The following is a 19,768-nucleotide window of genomic DNA, read 5'->3' as shown; positions in this document are numbered from 1 at the left end:
CAACCATTATGCAGTGAGTTGAGGAGAAGAAGAAAAAAATACAGGCAACATACAAAAACTTAGATTATGGTGTTACCATTAACATAAAAACGTTTTGTTATTTTTTATTTATAATTATGCAGAGTATTTTATGAAATGAATGAAATTAAATCTTATTATTTATAAATTGAATTATATACATTATTTAATATATATTTAATGTTAATTAATTTAACATAGTTGGGCCGGGCCCATGAGCAAGTAAGTATGAACAGTTATATTTAAGTCATAGAAGTTTAAACATATTTATATCAGAATATAAGTAAATCATTTTTAAGAGAGATTTATGATGAATTACAAAAAGTTAAACTTTGTTTTTAAACATTTTGATATTTAAGTCATGAAAGGCTAAACCTTTTTAAGAATTTGAAGTTATAACAAACAAAACATGTTTAAGAATGTTGAAGTTATAAAATATTAAACACAATATTATTATTGAGCAATTAAGTAATCAATATAATTGGAACAAGCAGGCACTCTTCAGCCCTACGACTGTATGGAGGTCTTGGGTTCAGTTGGTTAGCACATAGTGCACTAACCAACTGCTAAAGAGTACCTACTTGCTCATTTATTGGCAAGAGACTTAATTTTCTATAAGATCTCAAGTATATCTTGTTGTTAGGCATTTTTATTTCAGCTACCCTGACTCTACCATCTGGCCCGGGAATTATCTTCACAATTCTGGCCATGGGCCATGTCATTGGTGCAGTGTTATCACTGCGCACAATGACAAGATCTCCTTCTTTTAAATTGGGGTGGCCTTGTTGCCATTTTGGTCTACTTTGTAGTAGTGTTAGGTAGTCCCCTGACCAGACCTTCCAAAAGTCTTGCTTGATTTTAGTTAAAACTTTCCAAAATTTCAATCTATTGATAGACTTATCAGAGATATCAGGTTCAGGATAGCTTGTCAGAGCACTGCCTATAAGGAAGTGCCCAGGCGTTAAATATTCATAGTTAGAAATATCAGAGCTTATAGGAAGCAGAGGCCGCGAGTTTAACACTGCTTCAATTTCTGTAATAACGGTGTATAGTGCTTCAAATGTTAAGAGAATGTTACCAACAATTCTTTTGAAATGATATTTAAAGCTTTTTACCCCTGCCTCCCACAAGCCCCCAAATTCTGGTGAATAGCTTGGTATGAATCTAAACTTGATAGAGTTAGGAATACAATAATAGTCAACAGCATCTACGTGCTTTTTAGATTTAAATAGATCATGTAGTGCATTCAACTCATTGGCTGCGCCTTTAAAAGTTTTAGCATTATCACAAAATATTTGTTCTGGCATTCCACGTCTGGCAATAAATCGTTTGAGGCATGCTAAGAATGCGTCTGAAGTTAGGTCACTCACAAGTTCCATATGGATGGCCTTTGTTGTGAAGCAGACAAAGAGCGCAACATAACCCTTGGTCACTAATGGCTTTCGCAATCGAGAAACCTTCACATTAAACGGACCGCAAAAATCTACACCGACAATATTGAATGGCCTAGCGGCAGTAATTCTTTCCTGTGGAAGAGACCCCATGAGCTGTCTAGCTGCTGCAGCTTTTAGGTGAAAGCACTTAACACAGCTGTTTACTATCTTTTTGACTTCGCGTATGCCACTCACTAACCAAAATCGCTGAGATAAGGAACTGAGCACCAATTTGGCACCAGCGTGTAGAAGGCGTAAGTGTTCATTACGTATAATAATATTTGTGACATGACAAGATTTGGGCAAAATTGGAGGGTGCTTCTTATCAAATGGGAGTTCTTTAGAATTCTGGAGCCGACCTCCAACACGTAGTATGCCATTTTGGTCTAAAAAAGGATGAAGATTCAATATGCCAGACTTTAAGTTGGAATTATTTTTAAGACATTCTATTTCCTTAGAGAAATATCTTTTTTGAGTAGTACGAATAATCACTAATGTAGCATTATGTATCTCCTGTGGTGTCAATGAATCACTGTTTTTGTTAGTATTTTTCTTGCAATTATTATAGAATCTGTAAATGTAGGCAACAACTCTTTGTAATTTATGAAAGTCAGAATATTTATCAAGAAAATTGTATGGAAATGTGTCATCTTTGCTAGAGTTACAAGTGGGTTCATTGACATCACAGACATTGGCCACCAATTCGACCTCATGAGAGGATGGAATGGGAAATTGTATTTCACTTATAGAGTGTTGAAAATCTTTATCTGATAAGTTCTTGGGGCCATGCCACCATTGTGCATTTGATTCCAGCTTGTGTGGATCACATCCCCTGGAGAGCAGATCAGCAGGGTTTTGAGTGGTGCTGACATAAGACCACATAGTGTCATTAGTCAATTGTTTTATTTGATTGACTCTATTAACCACATAGGGGTTAGATTTTAAGTTTGAAGACTTGATCCAAGCAAGTGTTATTTGAGAATCACTGTATAAGTAGACAGAAAGAGTAGGGAATCTACCTTTTAAAATATTTTGAACTCTGTGCGCAACCTGCGCGAGAAGAAGAGCACTGTTTAACTCCAACTTTGGAATGGTGATAGACTTATTCAATGGGGCGATGCGGGACTTAGAGCACAACAAGTTAACAGAGACTGTGCCATCAGAGTTAACTATCCTTAGGTAGAGGCAACATCCGAATGCTTTCATAGAAGCGTCTGCGTATCCGACAAGCTCCACAATGACCACTGTACGTGAATTTACACATCTTGGTACACTAATCGTACCCATTGAAGTTAAGTTGTTCAGAAAACTATTCCAAATTTTGAGTTGTTCTTGGGGCAAAATTGCATCCCAGTCTATTTTCAATGACCATAGGGTTTGCATATAAAGTTTGGCCACAACAATTATGGGCCCTATCAGGCCGAGTGGGTCAAACATCTTGCCAATGAAACTCAGAACTTTCCTTTTGGTTTGAATATCATCATTGTTAATCATTGGACAAGAAAATGTCAAGGTGTCATTTAAAATATCACATTTTAACCCAAGTGTTTTAACTATATTGTTGGTATTGATGTCCAACTTTTCAAAGTACTTATGGTCATTGGGGAGATCGTCGATCACTGGAGAAAAGTTGCTGCACCACTTGTGCAGTGTGAAGCCACCCTTTTTCAGAAGTGCGATAAGCTCATTTTTGAGTTGAAGAAGCTCTGAAGTATCATCAGATCCACAGATGACATCATCGACATAAGTGCTTTGCAATATAGCTTGAGTGGCGAGTGGATATTGATCACCGAATCGTTGAGTCAATTCAATCAGACAGCGGGTAGCCAAGAAGGTAGAAGCCTTCAGACCATAAGTCACGGTTTGGAGCTGTAAACAACTGATAGGCTTGTTTACATTGTCACGCCACAGAATATTTTGAAGACATCTTTGGTGTGGATTGATAAAGACACTACGAAACATTTTTTGAATGTCACATGTAAGTGAATATATGAAAGTCCTCCATAAGAGTAGGATATCGAATAGCTCACTTTGGACCACTGGACCATTCAACATGACATCATTCAGTGATATGCCAAGCTTGGACTTCATGCTTCCATCAAACACAACACGTAATTTGGTGGTTAAGCTTTCCTCATTAAAGACTGCATGGTGAGCCAGAAAGTAAACATGTCCATTTAGGATATCATAGTCGCTCAGATCAACAATCTTAGCATGCCCCAATGCAATATACTCTTCGATGAAATTTTTATATTTTTCCAAATACAAAGGGTTACGTTTAAATTTTCTTTCCAGTGTTAAAAATCGTTGTAGTGCCACTGAGAATGAATCCCCAAGCTGCAACTCGTCCACTTTTGAAATCAAAGGCATATCAACATGTAATTTATTATCCTCAAGTATTATAGTGTCCTGAAAACATTTCTCAGCCTTCTGAAATTCCTTAGTGGGTGTTGATGCAGACTGAGGAGCACTCTCAGAAAGCCAAAATTGTTCCATCACATTTTCTAGTTTTCTAGTGTCACAAATTGCCAAGTTGGAGACTAAAGCATCATTATCATGTGATTTACATTGAATATTTCCACCAAGGGTATAGCCAAACAAGGTGTTCTGCAAAAGCAAACCGTCCCCAACCTTCACCTGTCCACTCTGTAAAATGTTGAAATAGATGTCAGCACCTAAAAGAATGGAAATCTCAGCTGGAATGTTAAACTCAGGATCAGACAACTGAATGTTCGATGGAATATTCAGATTGGACACATCAACGGTTTGCTGTGGCAGATCAGATGTGATGGAACCTACAATGTGACATGAAATGTCCAACTGCACATCATTTACTGGAGAGTGAATGGTCACATCAACCAATTTTGTCATTTTATTGCTTTTGTTTCCTATGCCAATAATATTGGTGTTATGACATTTAGGATTTAATCCCAGTTTAGCAACAAGGGATGAGGTTATAAAAGAAGCTTGACTTCCTGAGTCAAGAAGCGCTCTGACACATAGCTCTGAGCCCCGATAGGTAATTAATTTCACCTTGATAGTAGGTAATAATATACTCATTGATGAGTTGGTTGAATGCAATGCAACTGTATTTTTTGAATTGCAATCAGAATTGTCTTTATGCAGAAGAGAATTGTGCCCAGCTTTACAAGTCTTGCACTGAAAAGAAAATCGACATTTTCCAGTGTGACATTTTAAACATATTGTGCACAATTTTTTCAATTGGACAAACTGTTCACGGTCTTGTATAGAAGCCGTTTTAAAGGAGAATGGGCGAATCTGGTCCAAGAACCTCCACTGATGAGACTTATATGTAATGAAAGCTTATGCTTTCTCTATGAATCTGGCAAAGTTCTAACAGATTCTGCCCCGGGGTTCTTTTTTTACGGCCATGTTTGTCCTGGCTAAAAATGTGATAAAATACAGTGGGAGCTAAAATCGGCTCAAGATTTGTTGCTGGATAACTAAGTCTAAATAAATAATTATGTATCATATTGTATATCATTTTAAAGAGGATCTTTTCCAGAATCCGAAACATAAAAAAAAACAAAAAAAAATCTTTTTTGAAGCGAATTATAGTCAATTTGGATCTGCAGCGCCATTGTTTCTCGGTAGCTAAGTTCAAGTTTCATGACTTTTACCCCTTCCAAAAGTATCTTACCGATTTTTTTTATATTGCTTCCGGAATTTGATCTAAGTGATAATAACAAGAAAAATAAATAGACACCTCTCCGATAGAGACCGCCTAAGCTATTGCCTATTGCAATAAATCGTCATCATTAGCAAGTCATTACGGTATTGCATATTATAAGCTTATCAGCAACTTGGAACTTGGTCCAAGAACCTCCACTGGTGAGACTTGCATGTAATGATAGCTTATACTTGTCTTATGATTCTGGCAAAGTTCTATCAAACTCTGTCCTAGGGTTTTTTTACGGCCATGTTTGTCCTGAGTGTACAGTAGTGGACTGCAAAATCACCTCAGGATTTGTTGTCGAAAAACTATTTAACTAAGTCTATATACATAATTATATATCATAATGTATATCAATTTTAAATGGAAAGGTTATCAGAATCAGAAACACAAATAAAAAAAATGCATTAAGTATGTAAACGACTTTTAGCCAACTCACGTCCGTAGCACCATTTTTATCAGCAGACTACGTACGAGTTTCGCGCCTTCCAACCTTTCCAAAGAAGCCCGATCATTTTTTCCTTCTTCTGATATTGTATTCTTAACCTGACAAGTGACAACAACAAGAAATAAAATAGATACCATTCCGATAGAGGCCGCGTAAGCTATGGACCTATTGCAAGATAACGTACTCAAAGGCACATTATAATTCAACAAACGTAACATGATTAGAATGCGGGAGGACGCAAATGTAGTATGTTTTCTTTCACCACAATCTTGTTTTATTAATCCAGGCTTATATCTTGTCTTATAAACAATGCCAAATGGTACAACAAACATATCGTAAACGTAAGGTTGCCTGGTAGTAATTGCTACCTTGGCTATAAAGCCGCCTTTTGCACCAGTTATTGCCTGATCTTGTTTAATAAATGTTTTTCTTTTGTATACAATGGAGTCATTGTATTGCATCTTGATTAGAGTGACTTATTTCTTGTTTCTCTCGTACTAAGCTGTATACTGTTAGTGTTAAAGAGACACATATTTCGTCTCTTTCGCATAAGGCGATGTACTACATTTCCGTCCCGCCGCATTCTAATCATGTTATGTCTGTTGGATTATAATGACTAGCCTTTGAGTACGTTATCTTGCAATAGGTCCATAGCTTACGCGGCCTCTATCGGAATGGTATCTATTTTATTTCTTCTTATTTTTTTTTCTTTGTTGTTACTTGTCAGGTTAAGAATGCAATATCAGAAGAAGGAAAAAATGATTGGGCTCCTTTGGAAAGGTTGGAAGGCGCGAAACTCGTACGTAGCTGCTGAGAAAAATGGTGCTACGGACGTGAGTTGGCTAAAAGTCGTTTACATAATGCATTTTTTTTATTTCTGATTCTGATAACCTTCCCTTTTAAAATTAATATACATTATGATATATAATTATGTATATAGACTTAGTTAAATAGTTTTTCGACAACAAATCCTGAGGTGATTTTGCAGTCCACTACTGTACACTCAGGACAAACATGGCCGTAAAAAAACCCTAAGACAGAGTTTGATAGAACTTTGCCAGAATCATAGGACAAGTATAAGCTATCATTACATGCAAGTCTCACCAGTGGAGGTTCTTGGACCAAGTTCCAAGTTGCTGATAAGCTTATATGCAATACCGTAATGACTTGCTTATGATGACGATTTCTTGCAATAGGCAATAGCTTAGCCGGTATCTATCGGAGAGGTGTTTATTTATTTTTCTTGTTATTATCACTCAGATCAAATTCCGGAAGCAATATAAAAAAAATCGGTAAGATACTTTTGGAAGGGGTAAAAGGCATGAAACTTGAACTTAGCTACCGAGAAACAATGGCGCTGCAGATATAAAATGACTATAATTCGCTTACAAAAAGATTTTTTTTTGTTTTTTTTTATGTTTCGGATTCTGGAAAAGATCCTCTTTAAAATGATATACAATATGATACATAATTATTTATTTAGACTTAGTTATCCAGCAACAAATCTTGAGTCGATTTTAGCTCCCACTGTATTTTATCACATTTTTAGCCAGGACAAACATGGCCGTAAAAAAAGAACCCCGGGACAGAATCTGATAGAACTTTGCCAGAATCATAGGGAAAGCATAAGCTTTCATTACATATAAGTCTCATCAGTGGAGGTTCTTGGACCAAGTTTCATACAAAAGTGCCCATTGTCATTTAGGACATGCATGGAGTCCATGGCTTGCATTTTCGCAAAAAGAGCATTGATGAACATTTTTAGTGACAATGTTGGTCACTTTATTTGTAGTACCCTTCATATTGTCAGGAGAACTATCTTCGAGGGCTATAGCACGCTTCTCAAGAAATGAAATAAACTCATCCATAGTTGGGAGAGTGTCTGTGTCTCTATCCAATTGATAGGCACGATTGGTATAGATATCCAATTTTTTAGTCAATATAGAGATTAAAAGCATGTCCCATTGATCGACGGGCTGCTGAAAATTTTTTAGAGCATATAGCTGCTGCTGAACTTGTGAAATAAAAGACCGTATAGCGGCCGCTGTTCCCCTCTGCATAATGGGCAATTGTAAAATAATATTTATGTGATTCATGATAAGCCTTGCTTTGTTGTCATATCGTTGTTTCAGGAGACCAATTGCTTCTTTATAAGATTTATTTACCAAAGGCAAATTAACAATGACTGACAAGGCGTCATCTGTCAGATATTTCCGCAAATAAAAAAGCTTCTGCACATCTGAAAGAGAGCTATTGTTGTGAATCACCGCTGTAAATAAATCCATAAATGGAGTATATTTAGTGAAGTCTTTACCAGAAAAAACTGGGATATCTATATTGGGCAATTTAGATGTGTTTACATTTATACATTCAGATGTGCTTAAGCCTTTGTACACAGAGTTTAGTTTTGATATAATGTTGAAGTATTTATCTTCCATAATAGCTACATCTTCATCATCATTTTCATCAATGCACAAGATCTCTAGTTGAAGCCTTTCATAGTCTTTAAAAGTTGTATTAAGTTTTTCTATTCGCGCCTTAATGCTCTCCGCGTTAGCTGACTCCATAGCTTTAGTGTCATTCGTGAAAGTATAAATACGAGTTACAGTACCTTTCAAATGTCCACGGGCGATTCGCATCTTTTTAAGCCTATCGTCTTCCGTCACTGGAGCCATAATGAAGCCGTAAGTAGTTGTTATCACTTATCACTTATCACAAGTTACCGCACTATTACGATATTACCGCAAAGCCGCACTTTATTATACTTTTGACGTAATTCCGCACTATTTGAATTTTACCGCAATGCCGCACCACAATTCCGCATCGAGACGAAGAAGACCGCCGTAGAAAAGCCGCCAAACAAGCCGTAAAGCAACTTTGAATACATACAACAGCTGTCAGCTGTTGTTGACGTGACAGTGAAGTGACAGTCGCTGTCAATGTCAATCCTTGCAGTAGGGCCAACACGATATGAACACGACGTTGATGACGTATATCCGAAACTCCGACGCTGCCGAAGACTATAGCGCCCCCGGGACGCCCGACGGAAAAAAGTAGAACTATTTTGTCCAAACGTTTCAAAGTTTGGTAATTTGAAGTAAATGCCTTGTCTGCGCTTATTGAATCGCAAATGCAATCATAGCTTGCAATCCACACTTGTTCCAGGTCGTGGTTATGCTCAATTATGTTCACACCTCACTTGTTCACTATATAACACCTTAAAGCGGGTCGCGAACTCAACTTGAGATTTTACGTGAAATACGCGACTATGACACTGCACTACTATCATATAAGTCAGAAGGACCACAAACCAGCATGTAGAAATAAAAAGCTGGTGTAAATTATAAATGGACTGTATTTTAAAATTAAGTTTAACAAATTACAACCATTATGCAGTGAGTTGAGGAGAAGAAGAAAAAAATACAGGCAACATACAAAAACTTAGATTATGGTGTTACCATTAACATAAAAACGTTTTGTTATTTTTTATTTATAATTATGCAGAGTATTTTATGAAATGAATGAAATTAAATCTTATTATTTATAAATTGAATTATATACATTATTTAATATATATTTAATGTTAATTAATTTAACATGTAGTGTGTGTATGTGTGTAGTGTGTAATGTATGTTATGTGTGTGTTGTGTTGTGTGTGTGTGTTATGTGTTATTAGTGTTGTGTGTGTTGTGTGTTGTTGTTGTTGTCTTCTTCTTATCGTGTGGGTTGTGAGGTGGTATACCAACCTCATCTATCCTGGTGTCAGGGTTATGAATGAGCCGCCAAAGGCCCCTGACATGGCTCATGTTGTTGTTGTGTTATGTGTTTATATTAATGTTAGTAAGTAATTATTAGTTTTTTAGTTGTTTTTAGTAAGTAGTTATATTAAACTAGCGACCCGCCCCGGCTTCGCTCGGGTGCAATGCTGAGGAAAAAATGAAATTATTTACGACAATATAAACCTTCCTCTTGAATCACTCTAACTATTAAAAAAACCGCATCAAAATCCGTTGCATAGTTTTAAAGATTTAAGCGTACATCCCTATGTAAAGTGTTTTTGTAGAGAAAATAAAGATTTTTACTTTACTTTAATCCACCTTTTTGAAATTTTCAGTTTCCTGAGGACTATGCAGCCGACTCACGTGGTTCTCAACATGATCCGCCTGATAACCTCCCCCACTGTGGGTTCCTGTGGACTCATCCTCCCCCCACATCAGCTCCAGACTGGCAATAAGGTAAGACCTCTTCTATCAATGTTTCCAATTCTTAAAGTTTTATATGAATGCATAGGATTAACTGTCTGAGAACTGATATTGGTGCTAATTCCTGTAAACACCATCTAATTTTATTTTAAGTTATATCTGTCATTTTCTTATCCGCCGAAAAGGAAAGGGACGGGTAATCGACAAGCGTAAAATTTATGGAACACACGTCAATTTTAAGCACAAATCTAAAACAACCGTCTAAAAATTTTACATTGGCCAATAACCCAACAGAATAAAGTTGACAGCACACGTCAAACGGTTTGCATACCAGCGAGATACCGTTTTGATTCACCCGGGTTATTCATTAATTTACTCATTATTCCTAAAAATAAGAATTGTCAATCATCCGTCCCTTTCCTTTTCGGCGGAAAAGAAACTGATAGGTATGACTTAAAGTAAAATTAGGAGGTTTCTGCAGAAATCGGGGCCATTAGGCAGCTAAATTACTCAATAGTAAACAATATAATTTTATGTTTATTTTAAAGAACGTCTAGGGCCCTGTGCCGCGGTTTTTCTTGCAGCTTCTCTTCCCGGGCTATACGGATGAGACGTTCGTTATGTAAAAATTGACGATTCAAAGTGTAACTATGTAACCTATTGAATAAAGATATTTTTGAATTTGAATTTAAATGATGAAAATGGATTTACAGGTGGATATGGAGATGAAGGTGGATGATGCCCAGTGGGATGACGGGATCAACTTCAAAGCGTCTTTTGGTATGAATTATTACAGGTTGGTACAATAATTCTTTTCATCACCTGGTAGTTGCGGCTTCCGAATACATCCCGCTTATGGACGGTACTGAAAAGTATCGGCGTCCGAAGCACGTAATATACGATCCCGACGACCCGATTACTATAGTCATAGAGGCGGCCAATCAGCTCGCGACACCAAACGCTTCAGGACCCAGATACCGACCCCGCCAGCGTGATCGACGTTTTCCCTCAATCAGCGCTTACCGCTATCGACCCATTACGGTCGATTAATTCTTTCAAATATTTTCCTCTCAGACGACGCCCTGAGCCGAGGTTCGCGCCCAACTGGGCACCCTCAGGCCTGTTGTCTTAAACGTTGTACCGGGTGAGAACCTTCAGCGCTGCCAATTTGTCCGGCCAAGTAGTTAATGCCATCTGCGGCAAATCTACAATACTTGTGGTTGAGCGTTGATTCTGATTTCTGATTTACTAGTTCGAAACTAGCCTATTATGTACTTGTTCAGGGAGACGGAAGACGGACCCAATGAGAATTATTTCTCAATAAATGGCTACACTAAATTACTCAGCGATGGTCGAACTGGCGATATAAGGGCAGCGCTGTCTACATATACGGACCCTGACCGCAATGTGACTGTAAGTTGAAATTGGTGCTAATTCCTGTAAATACCATCTAATTTTATTTTAAGTTATATCTGTCATTTTCTTATCCGCCGAAAAGGAAAGGGACGGATGATTGACAGCTCTTAATTTTAGGAAGAATGAGTAAATGAATGAATGACCCGGGCGAATCAAAAAGGTATCTCGCTGGTATGCAAACCGTTTGACGTGTGCTGTTAACATAATTCTGTTGGGTTATTGGCCAATGTAAAATTTTTAGACCGTTGTTTTAGATTAAATCTACAAAATATATTATTATTATTATATTATTATAATTGAGCCGCCAAAAGCCCCTGACATGGCTCATGTTAACTTTTACGTCATCAGGGGGTTAGCAAATGGCGGCTTGTCATAGGATTGAGCATACCTGGTCTTCTTATACCATGACTTGGGTTATGATTCTGATTCCTGATTTCCCGAATTTCTGACTCATTGCTGCCAGTCCGTCGCAACCTTTAACATCATAACATTTTCAGGTCTGCTTCAGCAATCATCACAAGGTCCTGTCCAAGGTTGAGATTGACTTCACAGATGACCCTGCTGCTTACGAAGGGGACATCAGCGTCAATGCATCGCTAGGAAGTCAAGATTGTGAGATAGTTGAGGAGAAGGTCGCAGAATTGAATATTGTATACGATAATGAGCCTATCGGTGTGAATAAGAGGCAATTTGCAGTCAAAGTTGGGGGTAAAAATGTGAGTACGCGTTTTTTTTTCTAAAGCATAGAATAGAATAGAATAGAATAGAATAGAATAGAATAGAATAGAATAGAATAGAATAGAATAGAATAGAATAGAATAGAATAGAATAGAATAGAATAGAATAGAATAGAATAGAATAGAATAGAATAGAATAGAATAGAATAGAATAGAATAGAATAGAATAGAATAGAATAGAATAGAATAGAATAGAATAGAATAGAATAGAATAGAATAGAATAGAATAGAATAGAATAGAATAGAATAGAATAGAATAGAATAGAATAGAATAGAATAGAATAGAATAGAATAGAATAGAATAGAATAGAATAGAATAGAATAGAATAGAATAGAATAGAATAGAATAGAATAGAATAGAATAGAATAGAATAGAATAGAATAGAATAGAATAGAATAGAATAGAATAGAATAGAATAGAATAGAATAGAATAGAATAGAATAGAAAATTGTTTATTATAAAAGGACGCCACATACAAAAACAAGACAATAAAATCACTTAATTTTTTTCTCAAAAAAATTACAAAAAGCGTAGGAGGATGTTCATTAGAATGATCATAAGCTGGTTGTGGACGTCCTGAGATAAAAGGGCCTCACTCAGCACAAGTCGCAGCGTGAACCACGACGCTGATATTATATGGACCCTGTTGGGTAAGGCACAATAAATGACGTGTTCCATAAAAATGCGTACTTAAAATAAATACAGGCTGTTAGTGACATCGTAACGAATACTTTAAGGGATGATTCAGGCCATGATTCTGAGTTGATATCAAGTGGAATTTTCCGTCGCATAGGTATGGAACGGCAAATAATTTAAAAAGTCACTAAAGCGGTCATGAATTTTCTGACAGGAAAAACCACTTGATATCAACTGAGAATCATCGTCCGAATCATCCCCCTCAGTATATGTGACGATGTCACTAACACCCTGTCTACTTGTATGTACTTGTACAGGGTGTTTACCGGGTGAGAGCCTTCAGCGCTCCCCATTTGTCCGGCCAAGTGCTTAATGCCTGCGGCAAATCTACAACAAGTCACGTCAAAAAAAAAAGAAAAAAAAAGGTGTAAGTCACATCGTACCATATACTGAGGGGGATGATTCGGCTCCATCGCAGAAGTATAGAATTGAAAATAAGTAATTTAAAAAATATACATGTGTTTTGCGGTTATACTATTATATAACAACCCTGACACCAGGGTTGATGAGGCTGGTATTCCACCTCACAACCCACACGATAAGAAGAAGAAGACTATTATATATTTAGTATTGTATTATTTTCAGCTGCCATTTTTGGTTCTCGATGACTCGCGGGTCTTCGGGAATCCAGATTTTGTCAATTTCTGGAATATTCTCACTGATAATAGCAGTCCAACCTTTAATACCGAAGCTGTTATAAAGGTAACACACTCACTCTCTCTCTCTCTCTCTCTCTCACACACACACACACACTCACCCACACACACACACACACACACACACACACACACACACACACACATTCCACACTCACACTCATTTGGGTTCATTATGCGGGATAATGCTAGGGACATCATAATCAAATAACTAAGTAATTAAAACAGTTAAACCGACGTCAAAATCTGTCACATAAGAAGTAAGAAATAATACTTAAGGTTTTGTGTATTTTAAAACTTTTTTTAGTTTAAACTCGAGTAGAATTTTTTAGTTTATTTTGTTGATTGTAACTTAAAAGTACATGTGATTTGGGAAGCACAACTTCAACAGTGATTAAAAAAAAATAAAAAAAAATATAAATAATTTTGAATTTAGATTTTTTTTTATTTTTAAACCAACGGATTGTCTTTCTATATTTTCAGGAAGAAAATGACGAAATAACGGCCACTATAAACGGAGGAGAGGATCTGTACTACAAAACCTCCAGTTTCTCCTGGCTACCCCCCAGCTGGACTACCGTGCAGATGATGAAGCAACTCGGATTCTATTGTTAGTATCATTAAGCCCTAACGCGCATTTTGTATGAGAACCGCTGTCGCCGGTTCAACCCCACTCTCTTTTACTACTACTCCTGCAAACAGATAACTACGATAGCTCTACTGCTTCTCAAATTCCATAGCCACTTTACCAGCAATGTAGATTTTATTTCATAGGCTGCGATTGTATCGTTACTTTTCGTAAGATACAAAAGTTTTTTTTGATAAATACCCGACCATACTAAGGTAAGCTTTTCTGTGATATGGAGGAATCTCCTTGCTTGATAGTTGATATTTGACTTATGTCCCTGTAGGTTATAATACACAAGACGACCTTTTAATATACTATCGCGGAGCTCCGTGCGTCGTAAAGTTCGCGGACGAGTGGAGTGCAAAGTTGAAGTATGAACTATTTGCTCATACTTGTATGGCGCGCATTTTGCGCTCACTTGGCCCTTCCAATCTCTTTCTTCTAATCCGTGGTTAATACTAGCTCACCCCGGTTGTTACTACATTAATTCTTTCAAATATTTTTCCTCTCAGACGACGCCCTGAGCCGAGGTTCGCGCCCAACTGGGCACCCTCAGGCCTGTTGTCTCAAACGTGGTACCGGGTGAGAGCCTTCAGCGCTCCCCATTTGTCCGGCCAAGTAGTTAATGCCATCTGCGGTAAATCTACAATAAGTCACGTCAAACAAAAATCTAGTATCTTGGGTGCGCGCGAGTGCAACAAGGCGCGATTCAGCGCTTGTTCAGAAGGCGCGATTTACTCGCGTTTAATACCATACAGTAATTTGATTACTTTATAGATTCCTGCATGCTTGGAGATGGGCGTCTGTATCCGTACGATGTTAAGTACTCTGTGGTATGACAAATCGTGTAAAATGCCTCATCTGGACAGGCTCTTAGCGTCTACGGCGCCGAAGACTTGCGTTCCTGAAACGCGCATGTTCTGCGAGTTTGAAATACGCCTTGGCCTAAGAGAAATGTTTTCATTTTTCAGACGAATGTCGCGTACAGTCGTCTGGAGTTCTAGAAGAACAGCTGTTAATAGGTGAATGCACTAATACACCCAGGTATGTACATAATTAAAGAGGGTTTTTGGATTATGTTACGCGACGCCAGCGCCGCGCATGCTCGGCGTTCGGCAGCCGACCTGCGCTGGCGTCGCGTCGCCGCGGCGTCGCCATCGCGTAGACGACGCGCAGACGCTGGCACAACAACGACGTTCGAAAGATTCCCCTCAATATTCCCTCAATCAGCGCTTATCGCTATCGACCCACTGGGGTCGATTAATTATTTTAATTATTTTCCCTCTCAGACGATGCCCCAGGCCTGTAGTCTTAAACGCTGTACCGGGTGAGAGCCTTCAGCGCTCCCTATTTGTCCGGCCAAGTAGTTAATGCCATCTGCGGCCAATCTACAATAAGTCACTTCAAAAAAAATCTTAAAAGATGCTAGTGTGGGGGGTTCTAAGTATATTATGTTCGAATTATGAGAGTTACTACTGAAAGAGTTACTAATGAGGAAGTGCTAGTAAGAGTGAGGGAAAAGAGGCAAATATTGAGAGTTATTGAGGACAGAAGAGGCAAAATGATTAAACACTTAATAAGACACGACGAAGGGATACAAGGAAAAAGAGGAAGGGGAATACCAAGAAGAGCTTACATAGAACAGATTAAAGAGAAGTCGAACTTCGTGTCTTATAAGGAGGTGTAGGAATTGGTCTTTGATAGACAGGAATGGAGAATGATACACCGACAAGAACGTGGCTCTTAAATTACAATAAAATACCAGATAATATTTTTGTCAGTAAATAATTTAAAGCTCATGTGAAGCTTACTTTATGTAAAAAAGCTTATTATAAGATTAATGACTACCTAAATGATAAAAACGTCTGGTATTGAATGTGTTCCTCTTTATTAAATAACTTGTAATGTATACTTACCCTCATTGGTTTTTAAAAGATGCGTTGCTGTTGCAGTTTCTTGTCATTTCTTCTCCCCAGCCATAAAACCTTGCGAAATGACGTACTTAAATTCAAGAATATTACATTGACCTTCAACAAGTTTATCCATGATAATTACGTTGAATAAATGATTCTGATTTCTGATTAGTGATGATCTATTTGGGCAAATGGGCTTTAGTTTCATTGTGTATCGGTGGTGTTTCAGGTTCGCAGTGATATTGTCAGGCAACAAAAATGGTCATGGTAATGTGACCATAATGGCTGACGGGTCCACTCTCTCCTACCACTGGCCAGTGATGAACAAGGACTTCGATCAATTGCAAAAGACGAATAGTAATTTGAAGTAAGTATAGTGGGTGTAAGGACACTTAATAAGACACGACGAACGGATACAAGGAAAGAGAGGAAGGGGAAGACCAAGAAGAGCTTACATGGAACAGATTAAAGAGAAGGCGAACGTCGTGTCCTATAAGGAGGTGAAGGAATTGGTCTTTGATAGACAGGAATGGAGAATGATACACCGACAAGAGAGTGACATCGTAACGAAAACTTTGAGGCATGATTTTAATCAGACCATGATTCTGAGTTGATATCCAGTGGAATCGTCGCAAAAGTATGACATGGAAAAAAATGAATTTTCTGACAGGAAATTCCACTTGATATCAACTCAGAATCATGGTCTGAATCAACCCCCTCAGTATTCGTTACAATGTCACTAACACTGGCACGTATTCGTATGGCTACATAATACGTATATGCAAGGGGTATAAGTTATAATCGTAACAAATACTGAGGGAAGTGATTCAGCTCATTATTCTGAGTTAATATCAAGTGGAATTTTCTATCGGTTCGAGTCCAGTTCGAGACAAATTCAAATTCAATTCAAATTCAAAAATATCTTTATTCAGTAGGTAACATAGTTACACTTTGAATCGTCAATTTTTACATAACGAACGTCTCATCCGCCTAAAACTACTGCAGCTTCTCACAACCTGTATAGCCGGGGAAAAGAAGCTGCAAGAAAAACCTCGGCACAGGGCCCTAGACGTTCTTTAAAAAAATAAAAATAAACATAAAATATTGATATACAATTGATTAATTTAGCTGCCTAATATCAGTTCTCAGACAGTTAATCCCATGCATTCATATCTTCTAAATAATCAGTAACTTTATAATAACCTTTTTTGTAAAGTTTTTGTTTAACTAGTGTCTTAAAGCAGTTGAAAGGCAAATTCTGAATGTCAATGAGAATCTTATTGTAAAAACGTATACATTGCCCCTTAAAAGATTTAGTAATCTTATGTAATCGACTGACTTGTAAAGCAAGTTTATTTTTATTCCGGGTATTAACAATGTGCCGATCGCTATTTTTTGCAAATAATCCTATATGTTTTGTTACATATATTAAGTTTTCAAAGATATATTGTGATGCCAAAGTTAAAATATTAATTTCTTTAAATTTATTTCTAAGTGACATCTTGGGTCCCAATTTGTAAATCGCCCGAATGGCCCGCTTTTGCAGAACAAAAATGCTGTTCACATCTGCAGCATGACCCCACAGCAAGATGCCGTACGACATTAGACTGTGGAAGTAGGCAAAATAAACTAATCGCGCGGTTTCTACATCGGTTATTAAACGAATTTTTTTGACCGCGAATGCTGCTGAGCTGAGCCTTTTGGACAACTTATCAATATGGGGACACCATTGCAGCTTAGCGTCCAAAATAATTCCCAAAAATACAGCAGTATCCGTGAGGTCCAATTCCTTATTTTTTACAATAATAGAATCGAGGGGCCTACTAACATTCGATAACGTAAAATAAACATATTTTGTTTTATTTTCATTAAGTAGCAGGTTGTTTACAGTAAACCAATCCACTACCTCTGAAATGGCGTTGTTTACATCGTCAAAGGAATCTTGTCGTCTCTTTACTTTAAAAAGTAAGGAGGTATCATCTGCAAACAGCACCACTGAGACAGAATGTTTTTTTTTCATTAATTTTTTTCTCTTTGTGAGTTTCTCTAAGCACGAGTAAGTGATATGAAAACAAAAATTATGTGTTTTTTTTTTCAGAATGACCAGGCTAGGCGACGCGTACGTGATAAGGTCGAAGCCCCCAGGCCTCTCAGTGTACTTCCAGCCTAACGATGCAGATTTAGTCATTCATGTGCCACAGCCTTATATGTACACAGCGTGTGGGATTTGTATCAATAAAAGGTATTAAAAGGAGTTAAAACACAAAAAAAAAAGAAATATAAAAAAGTATTGTTTAATATGTAGGTTTTAATATTTTTAACAAAAAGAAAATAAAATTAAAAAAATACTCGAATGAGGGAGAGTTGGCTTCGTTTAATCTTCTAATTTCATGGAGATGTTCCTTTTATCTTCATTTTTGGGTATAATGATGACCCTTGTTAAAGCATCATATTTAATATCCCGTAAACCTATTAAAACTTTAACAGACAATAAATTCTAACAATCTCAACCCCGCCGCAATTTGTTTCATTCCGAACCCTTATAATCCAAAATCGATAATTAGGCTAACAGGGCAGAAAACGTGCTCTAACAAGCGACAATTTTTAAATAGAGCGAAATAATTACCTCACTGATCATAAGTGTGCTATGGACGGCGTCTAACGCTCCAATGGCTATTTTACCGTTATAATTTTGAAAAGAGAACGCAACGGGCGTCTATAATGGCGTCGGGAACGCGGTCACTGATTGGTCAGTGTAAAGTGACCATAGACTAAACAGATTACTAATGAAGCGTGTTCGTCTTTGATCGTTTTTCGGATGGATAGCTTTTTGCTGTTACAAAGGATAAGTGCCTATGAATAGGGCCCCGGTTTTAGCTTGAAGTAAGGCCGGGTACTCTGCTCGCTTAGAATAAGGAATAATACTACGTATAGAACGGCAACTCTCCGCTCCCCACTAACGTCGGAGCTAGGTTTACCTCATCCCCCGGGCGGGCCAGTGTAGTTTATATGTTCGAATTATGAAATTGAACGCCGACGTCATTTTGTGTGATTCGAATATTTGCAATAAAATTGAACTTGGGCTAAGTGCTTAATATAACCTGTACTTAATTGGCTATTTGTTTGTATTTTTAAATCTAAATTGTTTTGTTTTGTAAGCTGTTGGTTTTCCAAGAAATAAATAAATAAAAATAACGTGAATGCTATTAATTACTACAGGGTTTTTTAAGTCAAGTAGAAAGTTTATTTTTTATAATAATATTTTAAATAAATATTAACTGATAATTATAAAAGCTTCTTTCGTAAGTACTACTTACCTAAGTAATGGCGGTTAAATTAGGTCTTGTAATTGGCAACCCTCACACGTCACACACACAGTTGCGCGTTTTGATAATGTGTAGTGTCTGTGTGAAATGAGCGAACAACCCGTGCGATCAAATAGGTATGTCTCTCTCTGGTATCCAAACCATTTGATGTGTGCTGTCAACTTAATTCTTTAGAGTTATTGGCTGATGTAAAAGTTTTAGTAAGCGACCCACTGACATAAATTAAAAAATAAATCAGAGTGTCGGATTAGATTTCTTTGTTTCTGTTTAAAAGTGACGTGTGTGTGTTCTATAAATTTTATGCCTGTCGATTACCAGTCCCTTTCCTTTTCGGCGGATAAGAAAATTACAGGTATAAATTTAAATACAATTAAATACAATTAGTTTACTGGAGTTAGCACCAATAATTACTTATCTACGTTTCAATACAGCAATACTTTTTAAATGTTCAATGCACGCGGGTAGATAGAATAAAACTGTCAAAGTCCTTATAATAGTGTTGTGACATTATTCTAGCTAAAACCAGTGATGTAACTAATAGGCTAGTTTCCAACTAGTCAAATGAGTTACTTTTTACTAAACGTCAAAACATGAAATTAC

General features: G+C 37.2%; 1 protein-coding gene across 1 annotated transcript in view; it reads left to right on the top strand.

The window, feature by feature from the left end:
• LOC126378811 (uncharacterized) overlaps positions 1–18,359 on the top strand; it is a 44,285-nt gene extending 25,926 nt beyond the window's left edge. The window contains exons 21-29 of the mRNA XM_050027221.1: positions 9,708–9,828; positions 10,509–10,591; positions 11,079–11,208; positions 11,709–11,927; positions 13,231–13,347; positions 13,785–13,911; positions 14,901–14,973; positions 16,072–16,209; positions 17,941–18,359. Coding sequence (XP_049883178.1) covers positions 9,708–9,828; positions 10,509–10,591; positions 11,079–11,208; positions 11,709–11,927; positions 13,231–13,347; positions 13,785–13,911; positions 14,901–14,973; positions 16,072–16,209; positions 17,941–18,091 — 1,159 coding nt within the window. The 3' untranslated portion in view covers positions 18,092–18,359. The remainder of the gene's footprint in view (positions 1–9,707; positions 9,829–10,508; positions 10,592–11,078; positions 11,209–11,708; positions 11,928–13,230; positions 13,348–13,784; positions 13,912–14,900; positions 14,974–16,071; positions 16,210–17,940) is intronic.
• Positions 18,360–19,768: the final 1,409 nt, after the last annotated feature.

The sequence above is a fragment of the Pectinophora gossypiella genome, chromosome 27, assembly GCF_024362695.1.
Source record: "Pectinophora gossypiella chromosome 27, ilPecGoss1.1, whole genome shotgun sequence".
NCBI classification, from domain to species: domain Eukaryota; kingdom Metazoa; phylum Arthropoda; class Insecta; order Lepidoptera; family Gelechiidae; genus Pectinophora; species Pectinophora gossypiella.
Note: the sequence above shows the minus strand (reverse complement) of the source record. Positions and strands in the feature narration are given on the sequence as shown.